Raw genomic sequence first — 21,930 nt, forward strand, 5'->3', positions numbered from 1 at the left:
CTGTGTTGCGAGGCTCGTGCATCTCTGCCTCCCTCCGATTCTGCCTTTCAGCGGTCAATCAATTCCTGGTAGCTGTCTAGGTCGGACCGATAACGAGAAACTTACCATTTCTTTTCCGCTTTCCGACAGACGGAGACGTCAGTGGGAGGGTGCAACCACCGCGTTTGTAATGGCTAAATAAAGATGCGACAGAGCAGAGAACGTGCTGTGTGCAAGGAAGGTGCAGGAATCCATTCTTTGACTAATAGCCCCACTTCACAGAAGGATGCAAAGCGATTCTAAAGATGGAAGACACTTTTCAGAACACGTTTTCAACTCTCCTTGAACCATTTCCCCTATTCAAATGTTACTTTAGCGTTCGTGCATTGAAGCTAATAAACTGAATTCGATAAAATTTGCAAGGGAGAGAGAGAGAGAGAGAGAGAGAGAGAGAGAGAGAGAGAGAGAGAGAGAGAGAGAGAGAGAGAGAGAGAGCATGCAGCTGAGTATTATTTTATTGAATATTCTGGAAGGTAATAAATAGCTGCAATGAGAACAAGTCAATGTGTATGCTCTAGGATGGCATCTACTTGAATATATAAGTCTCTTATTCATCGACATTAATGCAAATGATGTCTGAATAACATAAAACTCAAATATAAGCTAAATATATTTTATGGATCAACAGTCCACCTATCGTATTCTTCGAATAATAAAACCTCTTCTGTTTTTATTACTCATTCTAGATCCATCCCAATCATTCATTTTAATCTTTAAACATTCATAGACCAATTTACATTCAAATCTTTAAACATTCATAGACCAATTTACATTCAAATCTTTAAACATTCATAGACCAATTTACATGAATAAAAATTTCGAAAAGACTACAAGACTTCAAATAAGTTGTCCCTGTGATTGAACTGTTCATTGCCAATGAACGAATAGTCTCCTGAAGAAAGTGGCTGCAATACTTATATTAGTTATGAGACAATTAAATCTATTATATGCGGATTTTCCAAAAAATAATATCCAGTAATAATTTTAAATGCAAAATATGAACTAAAATTAATTCCTCTACAGTAGTAACAAAGCAGTTTTAAGTAGTTTTTTAATTAGTCAGAGCGAGCTCCATCTGCACTGCATCCCACTTGTAATTCGGTTTTACCATTTACGCATCTTTTAACTCTTTCTGTTTATTTACCCTCAATCATAAGCTAAGCGATCACAACTAAACGCTTATACCGCCAGTTCCAAATGACTATTCGACGATTTCTTGAGATGTGCTAGGCAGTTCCCTTGATTTACTTTTCTTAACACCTTCTATTTAGTTAAATAGATTATATCGCCATCAGATCCATGGTATTACCTAAATTCTCGTTGCCCATGAATAACTGGATCAAATTCCGCATATCAATGAAAATCAATTAGTTTTTTATTCAGCTGACTATTACGGGATGAGTGGGCATGGAAGGAAAGTTAAGATACATGGACTCAAATTCTTTGAGTCCATGTATCTTAACTTTCCTTCCTGTTTTACGATTATACGTATCCACCGTATTCTATTGGATCTGATTTTGAAAGCCTTTAGGGTTTTGAAATCAGTACCGACGAGAAAAGGTAGTTAATTCTTATTTTCGTGGTATCCGATATTTGTGAATTGCACGTGGTGTTCTTTTGGCTACTTTGCCTGTTTTGCGGGATGAAAAATCCCGATTTTCCCGAAAACTCTTTCACCTCCGAAAAAGGCTGGCTAACTCACCTTCAACTGAAAGGTCCTGATAAGAGTTCTTCCCGTCCTAGAGGGGGATTCGAACCCAGGTCTTTCAAACCAAAGATCATCATCGAAAGCAACTGAGCTTCGGAGGTTAGAAGTTGAAGTGGAACAGAAGTGACTATGAGAAAAGTCTGCTACTTGTTTCTGAGATCGGTTAGCTCATTTTCGGTTATAACAACACAGATAGGAGTTTCTCGTGGGCTTATCATTGTTGATCATCACGTGTATATCATTGCGTGAGATGAGAGTGCAGTAATTCATTCTTTGACTAATAGCGGTGAGTGAGTACTACTACTACTAATAGCAGTATTAATAATAATACTTTCGATTACTCCATGGTGATACGGTTTCGGAAAAAAAAATACGCAAGCAACAACTACTTGCTCGGTCATCACATAAAACGTGTACATTAAAATGCTAGTTAGGAGAAGAGCACACGCACCCCCACCCCCATCAAAACCGTTTTACATATCTTTGTGTGAGTATACGCATGTACTCAATTTAATTAGGATTTGAAAAGAAAAAGAAAAAAAACGAATACTGTGAGGTTAGCGTATTATTTCTGTAAAATGTGTGCTCTGGCCGGTTTTCCTGTTTTTAAGGAAAACCGGAAAATCCAGAATTAGAAATACAAAAACGGGACTTCGCTTCAGGTCGATACAACACTAAGCCAGTACTTGATAAACTAATCCAGAAAAAGGCAGAGGAATTGCATCGCAAATGATAGAAAAACGTCTTTTCCATAAATAGATTTTTGGTTCTGTTTGAGCTTCGATTTCTGGCTTGATTGGCTAAATGAATATCATCCTCGCTCGTCAAGCAACAGATTGTCGGTTAGAAAAAACAGCAGACACAAATGAATCTTTAGGTGGTAGATGAATTTCATTACCCAGAATAAGACCATCCTGCTTATTGGAAGTCAAACGTCGCTTCAAAACAGTTCCATGTTGGATTTGTACAGTAGGTATTCTTATTATCTACCTGTTAGCCCACCCAAAGTAATGAATGTACTGTACACTTATAATTTTTCGCGTGTGGGATTCATATAAAAAGCTTCAAGAAAAATAGGAAGTTATTATTTCCTGTTCTGTGAAGAAGAATTTAATGTTTATCCTAGTGAAAATAGAAGTGCAGGATTAGAAGAATACCACTATCTAAAATAAAAACTTATAATTCTTAGCGATGACAGAAACTTCTGAAAGAATTCAAGACAATTCAAAGTATTTTATCCAAGGATGCTTTCGTTTTTTTATTTATTTGTTTATTTTTTAAGACGATTTTCTCGTTTCTAAAAACAAAAGAAACAGGGAAATGATTATGGCGGAAAAAGTGGAAAAGAAACTTGATATAAAAGGGGGAGGGTAAAGCAGGATGAGATGTCTTTGAAGAGAGACAAAGAAGAAAAAAATGATTTTTTCCTGTCATTGCCACATTCAGGATTATTGCAGTATCTCCGAGTAGGAAATAAAGAAAGTGATATGTGTTTCTCAGGAAATTGTTCACGTGCAAAGAAAGTAAATGTTATATATCCCTTTAGGCAAGTCATCTTGTGGATAAACGTTGCGTAAAACTTGTTTACTTAACTGAATCAAATTACAACGGCAGACACTGTTTGGTTTTAATGCTACACTTGTCAGGTTCTTTTTTTAACCAAAAATTTCTTCTGATAACACATAAGGAACACGATACGTGAGTAGTTCTACGTATCGTGAGATAACTGATTGTGTGCATTCTCCATTTAATAAATGCAATGCGGCCTAAAGTATTAATATTGATATTATACAAGGACATGCATCTTTAATGTCAAGTATAAATTCAAATCGCCGTGGTTAGTTAAAAAACGCAATGTGATGCGAAAAATTAAACGAAAAAAGTGTTGTCAAATAAAATACCCTTTCCTATTAAAGATCAAAGATTAAATAGTACTCTACGTTAGCAATATTAATCGATTTTTTCATGATTCGTTAGTTATTTATATGTCAACGCAAGTAAAGCGATGAAGCGGGTATGTTTGCAAATGTGTCATGTTCTATGGCTATTTTGCATTTTATGTGGCATGAAAAGCTCAATATTCGGAGATGAAAACTTTTCATTTCCACATGAGACCATTTAACTAACCCTTACTTAAAACTCTGATAAACATTCCTCTCCTATTAAGATGGGAATCATACAAACGTTTTTGCAATCAAGGAATGTCGTTCTACTATTAATAATAAGAGCGCCTCCATGTGAAAGAGTGCACTATACAACTTCGTGTTGCCAAAATCATAAAGCATCGATTTGCGGGTGGGATGTGCATAAGAATTGTTTTCGTTTTCTCCAGAAGTATAAGTCAGATTAAAAAACATTGATTCACAGGAAACATACACTTATCACTGAAAATTATCTTTAGAGGTTCTTAATATATATAAGTTGTAATAATAACGTCGGAGCCACATAAAAAAAAAAAAAACATTGTTCGAATTTTGAACATCGAAAATAACCATCACATTGGTTTTTCGCTTCCTGCTGACAAATTGGATCCTAACTTTCCCGCTAACATCCGAATGAAAAATTGATGCGATTCAAATAAAAGTGCAGAAATGTACCGAACATGTAATGCGGACTTTAAGTAATTATTGAAATTAAATTAATGATTAGATATTTTTCTGTATCGTTTACTTAATCATTTTACTTACCACCAGCTAATGTATTATCGTAAATTGACTTTTTTTAAGCAAAGCACTGCAGAGAATTCGTTGACTATTCATATCACCAGATCATTAGGACTCAAATTCGACTTTCTGCAATTCCATTTCCAGGTCGAAAATTTGGAGCATTAAAGCCATTTATTAATTATAAAACAGTAGTATATTTTAAAAATAGCAAAAATATTAAAAGATATTTGCTTTTTTTTTTCTTCTCTTCTTCTCCTCCTCCTCCTCCTCTTCCACCACACACCACTCCAAGTTGCGTCGTTGAAATGATTTTAGACCAATCATTCCTTGGGTAATTTGACTACTAAAAAAATTACTGATTTTTCATAACAATCTCTTTTGTATAAAAAGTGTCCCCAAGTCTTGCGATGGCAGGTGGTTGACTGCAATTTAGAAACGGCCACATGGCTGACATTAATGATGTAAATGTTGAGAAGGAAAATTTCCATTAAATTTTAGCTACACTATCAGCATCAGCAATCATAACAACAGCAACATTAATAAATACTACTAATAATAATGATATCTCAGCTTCTAAATTGATGTCAAACTCTTCATTTTTTTCTTGTTACTTGACTATTTCTCTTTCTTATTATATAAAAGATGTTTGGGAATTATGAATATACTAGAAAGCACACTTATATTTATATGTATTATATTTTGTTGATATTTTACTAACCCTAAACAAAATTCGGGACCTCAAAATTTTGGGTTGTACTTCTGAAGTGATTATACCTTCTACAATTACTTCAAATGCACTTAACTGAGATCTAGAACTGCCTAATGTAGGCTTAATATTTCACTAAATTGCATCAGGTTTAAATATTATCACTACAAATAGAAATACGAGTAATTAATAATACTTACTTGCAACCAGAATTTGAAACGTTTCGAGTTTTACCAGAGATTTTATGAGAATAAAAAATTGGCATGGTATTTGCCTTGAATTGCACCACTTAGACGGCACTGATTCTGCTCAGAAATTGGATGTTAGAGTAATTCCTAGAGGATTCACAGAAGAAACAGCAGCTCGGTTGGATGATTTTTTGGAGATCAATGAGAACTCACCAGAAATGTTTTGGGAAGGAGTCAATGTGATAATACAGGATACAGCGAAGAAGAATCTCGGCCCAATAAGAAGACCAAGGGACCCATGGATATCAGATTCAAGATGGGAACTAATCAAAAGAAGGCGGTTAAAAAAACAAAGAAACATAGGGACTGAAGAATATAAGAGACTACATAGAGAAGTCAGAAGAGCCATCAAGCAGGACAAGGAAAAGTTCTATACTAATGAATGCGAAGAGATAGAATTCAAGGATTTTTTATTTAGTTCATGACTTAAAGCACACGTTTAAGTCTAAATAGAATATCATCAAAGAGAGGAATGGAGCATTACTAACAGAAGAGTTGGAAATCAAAAACTGATGGAAAGAATACTGTAAAGAACTGTACTGCAGAGTGGATAAAGGAAATGTGGAGCCCTCCCACCAAGAAAATTTTGATTTGGAACCTCCTCCACTTAGGCATGAAGTTGAAAGAGCAGTTAAGCAGCTTAGCAGCAGTAAGGCCCCGGGTGAAGATGAAATCCCAACAGAGTTAATTACGGCCATAGGGGATTGACGGATAAGAGTGTTTAATAAATTGATTACAAGGATATGGGAGACAGGATCATGGCCTAGAGACTGGAAGAAGTCAGTTTTTATACCACTACATAAGAAAGGTGATATGAAGGCATGTAAGAATTATAGAACTATTAGTTTAATATCTCATGCAAGCAAAATTTTATTAAAGATCATGCTAAATAGGATTAAGGCCAAAGTTAAGGCAGAGATGACCGAGGAACAGGCAGGTTTTAGGAAAGGTAAGGGCAACAGAGATCATAGTCTTTGCCTTAGACAGATTATAGAAAACTATAAAGAATTCAGACTCCCTTGATAATGTGTTTCTTAGACTACTCTAAATCTTTTGGCTGTGTTGAGCATGTGAAACTGTGGGAAGTAAAGAAAAGAATGGGTTTTCCTCAACACACCATCAGGGTGATAGCCAACTTGTATAAGGAACAGGAAGCCACGGTAAGAACAGGTGTTGGATTGACTAACTGACTTTAAGTTGGAAAAGGAGTTAGGCAAGGATGTTTACTTTCTCCTCACTTTCTTAGTATATATGCAGAGGACATCATGCGTGAAGCATTGGATGAGCTCAAGACAGGAATTAGGTTAGGAGGTCGATTGATCAGTAATCTGATGTAAGTTGATGATACAGTACTCCTTTGTAATGACATGGAAGAACTAGAACTAATTCTTGACATAATTGACAAGATCAGTAATAACAGAGGATTTCAACTAAATCTTTGCAAGACAAAGATTATGGTTCCCAAAGGAAAAAACAAACAGAGCAGCTCTTGAGAATCAAGTGTACTTTAATGGAGAAAGAATTGAGGAAGCCAGCAAGTTTGAGTACCTGGGATCCATTATTAATGTGAAGAATTGCTGTTCAGAAGATGTCAGAAAAAGGTTGGGAATGGCTAAAACAACAGTTAGAGACTCTAAAATCTGGAAGGATGGATCTATCTCCATGGGAAGAAAGTTGAGGATTTTGGATGCAGTTGTTTTTCCAGTTGTTTTCACATCCACTTATGGATGTGAGACTTGGAACCTAAAGAAGTCAGATAAGAAACGGATATCTGCTTTTGAGATGTGGTGTTACAGAAGACTGTTGAGGATATCATATACTGAAAGGTGTGTACAAATGAATGGGTGTTAGAAAAGATCAGTAGAACTTTAAGGCTCCTTAAGGATATTGACAGAAGAAAGTTAAAATATTTTGGATACATAGAAAGGATGGAAAGAGGACTTCTCAGAACAGTAATAGAAGGCAAAGTTCCTTGAAAAAGAGGCAGGGGTAGACCATCAATGAGATGGATGGATGAAGTGTGTGGAGTGACTGATCTTCAGAGAGTTGAGGCCGCAAGAAAAGCAAACAACAGGAATATATGGCGAGGCCTGATGTGGAACTTCACCTAGCACTGAAGTGACCATACGGCATCTGTATATGCCAGTGAACATAGTAGTAGTAGTAGACGGCACTGATTCTGCTCAAAAATTCGTATATTTGCCTTTCATTAGTGCACGGTTAGGTTTCACTGGCCTGATGGCTGCATCGAATTCTACTATTCGTCTTCATCAGAAGCCAGGCTGAAATCTTAGGGGAGACAAATCCTCTATTCAATACCACAAGAGTTATATTCTTCATAAATGAAATTTCGGTAGGTGCAGAAATATAATACAAGATAGAGTTTATGAAAAGCATAACTCTCTAACATGGGTTTTCATGGTGTTGAATAGAGAAAATTTTATCCTCTTAGATTTTCGCGTGGTCGCTGATGAGAGGGAAAATACAAACAACAGTTAGAAACAGCTGTTGGCAAGGGAAATCTAATCAATGTCTGACAAAAGGCAAATACGAGCTCCTGTTCAGGGATAGGGACTTTTAATTAGTGAGCAAAGCAACTCCTAAGCCGAAGGTTATTTTCTGATAAAATCTGTAGTAAACTTCAAAACATTTTAAGTTTCATTTAACTAAAAAGGATGATGGATCTTTAATATCCCCATTTTATATTAATTAATTTCCAAACTGAAGCAGTTATGGATCTAAATCCTTGTTCAATCAGAGTTTTTTGCTTCATTATTTTGCTTCAAACTCCCATTAAGAAAATAACAATTTTTAACAATCATTAATTACAGCACGCAGAATGCAGAATGCATACTGAATTCAAAACCTAAGCGCAATTTGTATCTCATTCAGTAAATTAGAATGCATAATTCTGAGTGCTTTCTTTTCGGTAGTTTCTCCTCGAGATCCACCATTAGATGGAAGTTTTTGCAATGATTTTAAGGATGGTTTGAGTTGAAAATTTCATTGCACGCACATATTTGCTTTCATCTCTGTTTTCCACATTTTCTCTGGGATTATAATAAACAACTGGCTGTTCGTGTTGCTCATATAATCCCACGTCGAGCAAACAAGACCTACTAAGAATAAATTGCCTTTGAGGATTTGGGTACCCTTCGTAGAAAAACAAGTCTCTTTACTGACAATACGCATTCAGTTCAAGAATCCCATGTGGAAAGACTCTTTTAAAAATTCGATCGTGGTTTACTGAAGAGTGGAAGGATAAAAATCATCCCATGAGAAAAGCGACTGGCGGATCGTTGCTAAGGAAACGGTATATGGATTGGAAAAGTTCTGAAGTTATTCGTTTTCATTTTGCATCCTTATGCAGGAATACTTGATTACATTTAGAAACAAATGGGTTTGTTCTCTTCCAGCAAACTATATTTAAACCTGCATTAGCTACTTAACTATAATAATAAGTATTAAGCATAAAAGTGTCTTCCTTTTCTAAAGCAAGGAAAGAACCGATTCTTAGTTGTTGCATTAGTGAGTAGTTTCGCATAATCATTTCCTATTGTTCAATGCTGCGATGTTTGAGACATTCTGGTGTGCAATTAAGGTAGCATTTGTAATTAAGAATCTTTGAAATGCGACTATTGTACGAAATCCCTCGGCGTGTTGATCCTTTTGAACAGTGAAAGTGCAGATTTCAAGATCTTCTCTTGCCCTCCCTCCCCTTCTCATGAAATTCTTAATTACGGACGTAAATAGATATTCCCCTCTCAGTACGTTTCTTTGTTCATTGCGCTAAAGTATATGGTTTTGAATAAGAGGAAAGGAAAAATACTATTCACGAGGTATTTATGAAATTAATTGGAAAAATGCAAGCGCTCTTCTTGAATAAAGAAAATAATTACCTAAGTTTAGTCACAGCTCGTATGACGACATTATGAACAATGTTCACATTAAAACTAAAACGGGTTTCATTAATTTGATGTTTTTGATTTACTGTAAAAAGAGAGAGAAAAATACAAATATGACAATTTAACATTAGCAATACAAAGTACAATCGCAAATATTCCTGTTTGGTGACTTCATTTATTTATCACCAAAAATTGATCTTAGAACAGCGGTTCATTACGAACGTTGAAAGTTTATATATTATCATTTGCCGCATGTGTTTTCAATATCTATAATATGTTTTCTTATAAATAATCCGATATGAATAGATTGAAGTTTATGCTTCGACTAAAGGTGAGTTAGTCGGTCTCATACGGAGGTAGGGTTTTTTTCACCCGGAAACTCGGGTGTTTCGTCCCCCAGAACAGACAAACCGGCCCCATGAACACACATGGATTGCAGTCATGAATATGTCCCAGCTATATGCCGGTTCCGAGTCCGGATAAAATTTGGGAGTTGGGGAAAGCAATGGTAAACTACCCCCTCTAAAAATCTTCTCACCAGGAATACTTTGTGGGCAATGCCCACAAAGTCACCTACGGTCGGAAACGACTGAAAGGGAAAATCAGATCAGACGTTTATGCACTATATTAGATTAACAATTCAAATTAATAAATTTAATAATAAAAAGAATTAAATAACATATTTATACTTTTATAGTAATACTGTCCGAATAACACAATTCATACAGACGAACGGATTAGATAAAAAAACGAATGTAATAACATGATTTCACGTTTGCCAAGCCTATCAGAGTCGAATTAAATTGTATGATACAATAGCGATCTTATTCCTCTCATTCCATTCCTCATTTTATGCAAACTCACATTATGATGTTTAACACGTATATTTCTTTAAACTATCACTAGTGTTTTATATTCAGAAGATAGATAGATAGATAGATAGATAGATAGATAGATAGATAGAGAGAGAGAGAGAGAGAGAGAGAGAGAGCATTAAAGTACTATATCTGACCAACTTCCGTCTTTGACGGGGGAGAATTCTTAGTAAATTTTAATTGACATTACGATTTCTCCAGAAAATTCCCACCTTCCATGAGTAGATTAGAAAGGTTTGCTGTTACTGATCTAGTAAGCACAAAAAACAGAATTATACAAAAGAAATCGGACCCTTTCCCGCTCTTGTAAAAAGTGCTAAATATTAATTATTTGGTGGTACCAAATTTCATATCATGAAGTCAAAACGTAACTTTAATATGAACATGTCACGCTAAATATAATCAAAATCTTTCAAATAGTTCAAGAGATGAAAGACGTGACAGACAGATCAGAATATAGTGATGGAGTTACTATCGCACCTCTGGTAAAGAACGTCTGAAAGATGAATACAACAAGAAGAAAAAACGATCGACAATCTGAGATCGAACGACTTAAAATAGCAAATTGATGTTTTTGTTTGCTAGGAATGCAATGCATTACTTTTCTAGTGGCAATCAAGAATAATCAAGTCACAGATCGGACAGTAATTTTTTTCGGTGGTGGAGAGGATATTGAACACACCTTGAAGCTGATACTAGTTCAGACATACAAGAAGCATAAGTTTCTCGGATGAAAATACAAAAGGAACAACGTCACAAAAAGTGAAATTCTCATCATCATTTGAACAAACAAGAATGACAAAAATGAAAAAAGAAGTCACCGAAGTCTTTCCCCTTCCTTTTGATGCACGCATGGCGAAGTTTCCATTACCCATCCAGCTGGAGATTGCGAACAATATGCATTTCACGCAACTCGAACGTCATCTGTAATTATTTAAATGTGCCGATAAAAAGCTTTTGTCGGTTACTTCCCTCCCAATTGCGAAATAATGACGTTAGACAGCTGTGAACAGTTGAGCCTCGCGCAGCTGAGAGACCAGCAGCCGGCTTTTATTGTTTGACACTTGTCACATTCCATCACCTCGACGAATACTAACGGTCTAATTATTGTGACAGATTGCGTAGATGGCGCTGCTAAGATAGGAGAGTTTTTGGTACTTGGGAAGTGAACCATTTTGTTCACGCAGTGGTTGTCGATGTGAGGAACTGGAATCTGCTTTTGTTTCTGCCTACGAGAAAAGTTTCTCGAAATATCCCTAAGTATGCTTTAACCTTACTTTCATCCCACGCTCCTCCTCCTCTTCCTCCTCCTCCCTGTGAAACTGCTCGTATGATTCCTCTCATTCGATCAACTCCGGTCCTTTCTAGAATGAATAATTAATAAGTTTGTTTGTTTGATGAGTCTCCCAATTTGGCATAGAATTAAAAATATCTTGTTCAGTTTTATTCCCAGTTATTTCACGGATTTCTTTATTAATGCTGCCATTATGTATCAGTTGCTATCACTTTTTTCGACTTCGTTCCTTTGTCCATCTGTTCAATAATTGAAGTTATAATAAACGTGATTACTTTGCAAATGCCAGTGCTTATTCTTATTAATATTATCCAATAAAGCATTTATTTCATTTATTTTAACGTTTTAAGTAAACTTATTTACATCCACGAAATGCACTCATTAAGATTTTTCAACAGAAGTCAAATATATATATATATTCCTCTGATCATTACAGATTTTTATAGCAATTTAACAACTGGCATGTATGTTTTAAATTATCATTTTGTTTACAAAAATGTTATAATAGTAAATATGTGATTTTCATAAAGAGTTACCGTAATATTCTAAGCTCACTGTGTTGTAATTAATTGAAATCACTATAATAATGCGATTTACTTCAGAATTACATACTTAATTCTCAGGTTTTATTGCTTTTGCATGTGCGAACGAGGCATTGAACGGGAAACAATGCAAATTATTCCAAAATTTTATTTCCTAATGCGTTTTATAGCATTTTGTGGCTTCCTCCGCCCACAAAAAGTTTTAAACCGTATGTTGGTGGATTAAGCTTGTTTTTACATAATCCGGTTCCTCTTATCCTTAGAGATAAAACGTGGAACTTTTTCAAACTAATTCCATCCTCCAATCAGCAAAGTAGTAGTCTCACACTGGATGATGAAATTCATCACTATCCTAACCGCGTTAACAAACAACCGCGTGGGTAGTAGGATTATTTCTTAATGCGTTTTCCATTTTAAAATCATTCTTATTTTAGAATCCACAATCTATTGGTTAGAGAACCCTGACGCAATATACTCAGCCAGCAGCCAATTGAGAAAAGACATTATGGGTGTTTGTGTTGGTGGAAGAATTGTTTTGTTTATAATTAATGGGACAGTGTTTGCCTAATCGCATCTTAACAAAACAGAGTCTCAATAGCTCAGTTGTTATATAAGATGTCGTTGAGATTGCATCCTTTTCAAAATCGGAGATCGAATCGCATCCAGGATGTGGAAATCTTAATACTTAAAACTGAAAATTTAAAACTGAAAGTAATTTAGCCAGTCTGAGAATTTGTCCTCCTGGTTTGTCGTCCGACAAATCCGGTCCAGAGGAATACAGCTCATGCAATGTACAAGTCTATAAATTTATATTTATATATTGCATGTATTGAATTATCCTTAGATCTGTAAATTAAGTCTAAGGCTATGGAGGTCAACACAGTTTTATATCTAATCTAGTTAGATCCCGATTTTGGATGTCGCTAAAACCACTTTTAATATTATTGCTACCAATGTTAATGAACAGAAATTTTAGATGATTGGGAGTCGTCGTATTTATTAGGACTTTATTATACTAATTAACTTTTAAAAAAATATTAAATTGTACTTTTCTTAAAATAATCGTCCCGATATGATCTTTGCTTTATTGGAATTATTTCTCTGAGGAACTTTATAGGAACATCATTTAAATACAAATACATTTCTCCAGGAATTTTCAAGATTGTCCTAAACTTTTAGTGTAATACAATAATAATAATAATAATAATAAATTAATAAGTTTTAAAAGGCAAAGGATATTATCATATAGAGTGCATGAAGTGTTTTCTGGTTGTATTCATTTTTCAACTGAAATAAAAATAGACGATGAAAGAGCAAACAGAGAAAAGAAAATAAAAGAAAGAAAGAAACAACCCATATTTCTGCAGCGAATTGTTCTCGTGATAAATGAGAATGGAGGATGAAGGAAGGTTATTAGGTAAACTCCTTAAGGCATCAAAAATGTGCATACAGATATAGAGAATATCTCATTCGAAAAAAAAGACGCTCAAAGTATGAGTTCCTAATATAATTCATATATAGTATTGTCATAATACAGCCAGAGCATTTTTAATATTGTCATCTCATTAGTTGGGTTTTCCATTTTTAAATCATCTTTTTTTTTTAGAATGTGTTATGACGTGCGAATTTGAACTGAAACGTTACACGAGGAATATTTATGATCACGCAATAAATCAAACTCACTGATGGATAATCAGCTAATTAAATTAATGGTTTAATTTGAGGCTGTAAACCCATCAATAAGGAAGAAGAAGTATGGCCGTGTTGGTTTGGCAGAATGTCTTTAATTCTGATTTATTGATCTTATTTCTTAGCGGAACAATAGCAAGGAGAGGAAACTGTTTCCGACATATCATTCTTTTTTTTTATTTTTCTTTTCTGAAATGTCGTGAGTGTAAGAAAGAATCGCGATCCTCCCATTGTCATATAACGCTCTTTTGCGAGAAAGTTCAAAAAGGAAATCCTTGAGCGGTGTTTTGCGTGAGTCTTTTCCACTCGAATAAATAACCTGAGAAAAAAATAAATGTGTGAAGTAAACGTTCATTACGTGTTCTCGTAACATCATAAATTTCATACTTGATGGCTAGAAAAAGTACTGCTCAGCTTTGGGAATAAGTTCCTTAACCTCGCAAACAGGAATATTCCTACACATAAATTCACTTACAGCAACAGAGAATAGAAGTCAGGATGAATACAATTCAGGCTTGCGGCTACAAAACAGAATTAAAGCTTGTCTTTGATATACAAAGCCAGAACTTATTAGTGCATTATTCGGTGTATACCATGTTGAAAAAAAGTTTGGCAATTATGTCAAGTTACATATGTTGCCATAGTGATCCACAGCATGAAAGAGAGAGAGAGAGAGAGAGAGAGAGAGAGTTTGCTTATTCATACAAGAATGTAATTGTTTACTTGTCAAACGGTCAAATGCTGACATATGGGAGTCAATGCAGACTCGTTAGAATATTTTAACATGGGAAATGCGAGAATAAACTGTCATCAAAATATCACCTCTTATTTCAAGGCCACATTATATTTCGTGCATAAAACCTTACTATCATTTCGTTCTTCAGTGAACCAATGAATTTGTTCCGCTGGAATTAAACATGCAGGGTAGGCTACTACGTGAATAGTAATACTACCTGAAAGTTTTCATTGAAAACTAATCATTCTTTTATAAAATAGTTGTTTCCATGGATAAGAAATACCAATTTATTTAATTATTTATTGTTCTTTATTTTTTTTAAATTTCGTAACAGTGAATATCTGGAGAGCACTTTTTTTAGGCGGGGGGAGGGTGATAAAATGATAAAGAATGCCAAGTTGAAAACACCTCAAAATCATTGTCATTTTCCAAGCCAGTCATGAACAAGAAAGGTGCTATTGATGCAAATACTTGATTTACATGGCTTTGCAGCTTATGATTGTATGATTGTAAATATAATTGTAAGTGGAGTAACACTGAATTTTGAAAAAAAAAAAAAAAAAAAAAAAGAAATGCTGCATAACTCCATGATCTGCATATTATTGATTTAGAAGTTCATACAGATTTTGAGGCTGAAAATCACATTTTAAAAACAATTTTTAAGTATTTTTCATAGCTCTTTCGAGGATGAAAGCAAGGTTTCTGAGTTTCGAAGTATTTCATTTTGAAAGATAAGCATGGAGAGGAACTTAAAAGAGTGATGAAGATAAATATCACGTTTCAAATCTGAAGTTTTTTGAGCAACTGAAAACTTCATAACAGAGTTGAAAACGAAAACGGAAATTGAAATTGTCAACTTTTTTTGTAGACTTAAATAGGTTTGAGGATATAAGGCATAAAATTGTGCTTCTCTTTACGGATTCCTAAATAATTATAAAGTTTTAAGGAGATTAGCTTTCTTTCGAAGTCATTATCTTCGTCGCCAGGTGCACAAATTGACGAAGGACCTGAATTTTGAATATCGCAATGCATTAGACACTGTCGGAATGCACGAAACAAAATCTTTAGCATCGGCTAGTATTCAAAGAACTATTTAAGGTCACACTCATTATTCAGGATATCGGCAACAGCATCCTTATTCAAGAAACTTCACAAAAATTAGGAAAGTATAATAAAACAAACAAGAAATAAAACGGAAAGCAAGCAAAGTGCGCCTTGTTTCACCTACTGTAAACCAGTAGGTGAAAAATGGAGCATTCCATGAGGCCAATGTGCTGGTCAAAGGGTTTTTTTTTTCGTTTTTTTTCCCCGAATAACCAATACAATCCCATAAGAAATGATAAGAAAGAAATAGTTCTAAAACTATTTCGCCTTTTGACACATTTTTACTTTAGTCTAAAAGGTTTGTTGTGTAACTAAAGAAAACAGCAAAGACTTGTGGATTGCGACCCTACTTCTGTCTGTGATTGAGTGTGGATGGAGCCGATTATAGCATAACTTTTGCAGCGCTATTCTTGTTGAGCACGTGAGGGAAAAGTTGCCGTTGTACGCATTACCAAAGAGAACAATAATAATTTTACAGGTTGGCTAGTGCTGCCACCTGGGTAATCCACTATTTCCGTTAACCTTTGATGAATTTGAATCCTTAACAAAACTATAGAAAAACAAAACTGTACTTTTTTTCTGTCTACTCTACGCATAGTTATTTATGAGGGATTATACACTAGTTTATTGTTTACAAACGATTGTCTCTGTTGTCACGTTTGGAACACATAGGCAACATTTTTCAAATTTATTATAACAAGTTCAGAAGTTACCTGACGAATGCCAATTCTTTTCCTACATATCGGTGAAAAAACATTTATAACATAACTAGATTGGATCCAAAGAAAAGATGACACTTTACAGGACCCCTTTATATAACTTTAGTAATTTTGGAATTTTTGGAATTCTTAATTTTGCACTTTTCTATTTGTTATTATATTACGTTCTATCAACTCGTGCTCCAAATTCACTGCCATATAAAACTAATTTCAAATAAGTCATTTAAACGTATGCTTACGAAACCACCATCATCTTTATCATCTTTTCAATAGCTAAAATTAAAGAATTTATTCCGTTTTAATCATCTAACTCTCCATTAGGAAGATCATCCGGGATAAAGAGATTCCTGTTCCTGATAGAAAGTTCCTGGAAATAGCACTGATTTATTTTCAGCGTTATTTGGACATCTTAACTTTTGATTCACTACTTACAACGACCTTTCTTGCTTTAATGGTGTCTTTCTTCGCTATTTCCCATCTTTTCCCAATAGGTCTTCTGTGCTATTTTAACGCCGGTGATAAAACACTGATTTTTTTCAGCTGCTTCCAGTCTTGTTCCAGCTGTCTTGCTACGGATAAAGAACATCTATGAGCTAAACGTCGGCCAAATGCTAAGTTGTCCACCGAAAAGTGTTTCCTTCGCACACTCCGACAGTTGCGTAAAAGCCGTGAACTTCGACCCCCCTCCCCCCTCTTTATTCTTTACCGCTATCAAGACGCCACGATGATGGCAAAGGCATGAAAAGGGAGAAGCAATAATACCAGGAAGCCCTTACAAATCACGAGAGCAGTTAGCGACAGTCCCCTGGGCAAGAGATGCGCGTGCTCCATGACAGCTACTTCATGCACGCGGCTATCACGTCTAAACGCTAACAGAGTTAGCTTAATTTACTCACTCACGACTTCAGACGGCGATAGATAGAAGGAAAGTAGGGGATGGGAGGGGATAGGAAAGGAGGCGAAATGTGACCAAGTGCGAGGCAGCGACACGGCCCGCGATAGAAGAGTGATGGAAATTAATGAGAGACTGAATGTTGTTTCTTTGCTCCCGTGCGCTCTCTGCGTCGATGCGGTCTGCTGGACAGAACGTAATCGTCGCGGCAGCTCTGCGAGTTCTCCATTAGAATAAGACTACTGATGGAGTCTGCAAACTTCAGTTTGTTAGTGATTGTATTAAACACGTGACTTTTTTAAAGGGAAGAACATTACTGAATGCGATGAGTTCACCTGCTACGTCCCGCTTATCAAAACTGTTTTTGCTATTTTGGCGATAACGTGCAATGTCACGTTAATGGAAAAGTCATCAGATTATGTACTCCCGAAATTAACAACTGTTGATGCTTTTCGTTTCTCTCTCTCTCTCTCTTTACTTTTATGACTTTCCAAAGCTAACTTCCGGAAATGATATGCTGAAAACAAAATTCTACTGATTATTTGGCGTTTGTGAATTATCTTTAAGTTTTTTCGTAGCAACGTCAGGTTTGGGAGGCTTCCAAGTGTTCGTCAGTGCTGTGTAAGTTTGAAACTCGTGCAACCATTACTCTAATATTTTGCAGTGAATCTTACGGTATCGTATAGTTACACGATAGAATAGCATTTCGTGAATGCTTTATTAAACTGATCTTTAAGACAAAATGTTTTTACATTAACCACGGTTTGTAATTTTACCGCGCTACATACATTTGTAATATGCATCGTTCAGTCACATCACCTTAAAAGGAGGCTGCATCGCACTTCTTTCCGTAACAGATATTATAGTTCATAATTATTTAATACGACTTAATTTTTATCTGTCAGTTTCAGTAGTAGCGTCATCTAGAGGCTGAAGATGTAAGTTTACCCCTGATTGCTACATTTAAATACCATCAAGTATAGGTTGAATCAGAATCCAATTAGCTTAATTCCGTGTCTGTAACTCGAGGATAAAATTTCTTAGATTGTTGTAAGGTTAATTATTGGACTTGTAATTGTATCCAAAACATTTTCTGTTTTATGCAATTTACGGAGACAAGACCGCGGTTCTTTCTACCAAGATACAGCTAACGCTGAAGTCTTGCAACATTTCAGTGGAGTGGTCACTCGCAACTGATGATATTATTTTACGAAAAACGTGTTTTCTTGTTGGAACAAAACACTTTGTTGCATAATTCACTAGGACGCGGCTCATATTTCGGCAAGGCTGCATATTACCGTTAATTAGTCAGCGGAGAAAGATCAAACTATGTGCTGAATAGAGAATAGAGCTAAGGAACAGCGATGCGTTTCATGTTTCATATTTAAGGTTCTCCTAGAGTGTAGTTCAATATGCTATTCTGGTGATAAATATTTAGTTAATTAACCTAAGTATTTAATTATTACTCCGCTATTTGTCATCATAAAATGCCATAGAAACAGAGAAAGATGAAATATTTAAAAACACTACCGGCTTCAGTAATGATCTATGTTGTAATAGGATTATCATTATTATTTTGAACCGGAAAGTCAGAAGAAAGCTAATGGATGGAAGTGCAGTGGCATTAAATCACAGCGAACAACAGCAAAACTTATTAGAAGCCGTTATTATTGATCAAAGGCCTAAAAGACGACGCATTAAATAGAAAGTCCGCAGAAATAAACTGCTATGGATGTTGCTTTTGCATCTGCGAAGTCAGCAAACATCTCTTGAATTGCACAACATGCACCGAAATGCTTTATTTCTAATCCTTCTCTTTCATCTTCGTTGCCTACGCCATGAATAAAGAGACTGCTTTCTTTCCAGAAACCTCAACGCATTCTTAATGATATATTCCCCGCATTCCTTAATAACGTACACTTGCTTTCGCTTGGAAAAGGGGGGGGGACAAAGAAAATGGATAGCTATTATCTGCATCTGTACGCTTATCTCGCTCGTGCCTGCCACTCAGACGTTGGTTCTTTTGTCAGTTTCGTGTGCGTTTCAAGAGTAATATTGGCTATCTAGCTGTGGGTTTCTCAGTGACCTGTTTCTCCCTCCTGCCTGAGTGAAATGATACCACGTATCCGACATTAAGCACAACCAGCATTTACTGGCGTTTCTGAAGATGTCAGTCTTCCTTCAACAAGTATCATCCAGGAAACCCCCCCCCCTTCAAAAGACGGTAGAGATTTTCTAAAGAAATTCCACCTGAATTCTTCGCAAAATTCCGCCACGAACGGTCAAAAGAAGAAGCAAACAACCTCTACAAATGGATCTGGCATATTCTTCCTCTAGAAGATGTCTTTTATCCTGAGATCTGTGGTCCTCGGTGTAGCATTCATTTTAAGATTTTGAAAGAACAGATGTCTTTCTGTCTCTGGAAAGGTCAACTCCCCTGATATCTACGCTTCTGTTATTTTTACTCTTATAAGATCAAGTTAATCTTTTAAAAAGCCACCTTGGTTCCTTTCTTATGGGTGTATTATTCCCAAAATACAACTTTCTTGTAAAAGTGGAAATAGTTTACAAGAGGAAATTTTATTTTTGTACAATCAGTTAAAGTTAACGCAATAATACAAGCGTGAATTATTTCTGGATAATTTTATTTCAATGAGTTGAAATTGATTTGTGATAAGATGGAATATAAAACTAACATAAATATTACAATTATATATTTCTTGATTTCAAATTATTCATAATGAAAATCAGGGTTAGGCTAATTTACTAAAGTGACTGACTTGGAAGGGAAACAAATAGTGAATGAAATCCTCTATCCAGCTAAAAACGCTTCACATGTATTTCTAGGGATTTAAAAAAAAAACACCAACTCGAAAAACGCAAATTAGTGATGCAATTTCAGTAAAGAGCTGAACTCTGCGTAAAACATTAAGCAGGCTGCAGCTTTTTTAATTTGTAGAATCTATCGCAGTAAACTTAAAAGTCTCTTATTATTATTGATTGAAGTTTATTAATAGAAAGTCGCATCAATAAACTTTTTCACTCTTGAAATAGCATCTACTGCAAGCGATGATATTAATGTTAATAATTTTAGCGTTTTTCTTGGTGTTCTTTTTATGGAAAGTTGCAGACGGATATTACTAATATTTGGAGTGAAGTTTTATTTCATGATAAACCTAAAACACTGTTTGTTACCGTTTCTGTTTTTAAAAAAATTCCTGAGCATAATTTCTTATTAACATCAAAATCCACCTTAAAATTATTCCTCTATCTGTGGTCCATCAGCTCACAATTACTTATAAGAAATCTTGATTTCAAATTTATACTCGAAAGTGTACACCAGAGTATTGATCTATGAAAAAAAAACAGACATTACAGGCTGAATCCAATATTTAGTATAATTCTGCTGTCTGATAATTATTTCTAAGTATTTTTAAAAAGTGCATCGTACTTTAAGAAGTGCATATTTCAAATCTTTCTAATGCAGATTGGAGGGTTGAAAGTTTAAGGAAATACAGAAGGAAACCGGTCTATTAATTTACAGAAAATATTGAAAAATATATCATTGATTGAACAAAAGTCTAATTCAATATTTCATCTTTGGAATCCATAAAGTTACTTGATATTTAAATAGAAGAATTTCTGTAACATAAATAAATTGAAGAAAATATCAAAATATTATTCCAAACGTCTTTATAACTAAAACGTTTGAAAAATTTGACATTTCATCTACTCATAGAGAACTTCAAACCAATCAAATGTTAATTCTTTTTTTTTTCATCTTCATCAGTCTGAAAATAATATCATCAGAATACTAATTATTAGCATAAATTCTGTTAAATGTAAACAGAGCGACTGTTACTTTATTCGTGTTGTTTTTCTATTTCCAGTTTTTCATGTTACGGACCAGTCATGAACACACTCCAGTTTTTCATTACGACCGACGTTTTCATTATAAACGTTTGTGACTTAATCTCGCTAAGAACAGGAATGATACTTCATCTATTGCATTTTATTTGCAATATACGATTTCTGTGGTTGCAAATACTTGAATCCAATCGTGTATGGACGGAATGAACATTTATAAGGACATTTTAGTACTGAGTTTGTCGTTCTCGTATGGGTTCACGAGCCTTCTGAAAGCTAATATTTTCCCAATATTTGAAAAAATCGACCGAAGTACATTTAAGCATTATTTAAGTAGAAATAATCCACTTCTCATTCTCCTTTATCCTCACTAACGCGATTATTTTTTTTCTCTGCTAAGTATAGATTCAAAGATTGTAAATAAATAAATAAGAGTTCCTGTTTGCGATTTTGCTGCTTTCCTTCACTAACTGCGTGGGAAGTGTTGGTTTCTATGATGCTCTCAAAAATAAGTTCCGGATTATTTAAAATGTCGCTCTATCATTTAAAAATTTTCATTTTCTGTCACTTGAACATGGGTTCACATCAGAGAATATCCATGACAGACGAAATTATGAGCTCTGATAGCTTCATGAACTCTAATCTTGTCGAAATTAACTAGCACTTACCTAATACTCTTTCTTTTTTTATCCATGCATTCAGATCTCCTTCATAACATTACATCATTGCGCAAGAATGTTAACCAAACGTACAGTACATACCCCTGTAAATCACGCTTTTCAGCATGACACGAAGACCAGAAGCATATCTCGTAATCGAATTTATTAACAAGCAACGACTTGTACAGTCATTGAACTTTCTGAAACCAGATATTTCGTAGAGAGGTAGCCATATCAGATAATAAGCCTTTCTTTTCTTAGCTCGGATATTATTTTAACTA

General features: G+C 35.0%; 1 protein-coding gene across 1 annotated transcript in view; it reads right to left on the reverse strand.

Moving 5' to 3' along the window:
• Window positions 1-11,491, reverse strand: part of LOC150110368 (glutamate-gated chloride channel-like) — a 198,317-nt gene extending 186,826 nt beyond the window's left edge. Inside the window, exons 1-2 of the mRNA XM_090396849.1 lie at window positions 11,425-11,491; window positions 9,267-9,357 (exon numbers count right to left, since the gene is read on the reverse strand). Of these exons, the coding sequence (XP_090252975.1) occupies window positions 9,267-9,357; window positions 11,425-11,491 (158 nt within the window). The remainder of the gene's footprint in view (window positions 1-9,266; window positions 9,358-11,424) is intronic.
• Window positions 11,492-21,930: the final 10,439 nt, after the last annotated feature.

Source organism: Typopeltis vanoorti, chromosome 1 (assembly GCF_054136105.1).
Source record: "Typopeltis vanoorti isolate ZY-2024b chromosome 1, IOZ_Tvanoo_1.0, whole genome shotgun sequence".
Taxonomy (NCBI): domain Eukaryota; kingdom Metazoa; phylum Arthropoda; class Arachnida; order Uropygi; family Thelyphonidae; genus Typopeltis; species Typopeltis vanoorti.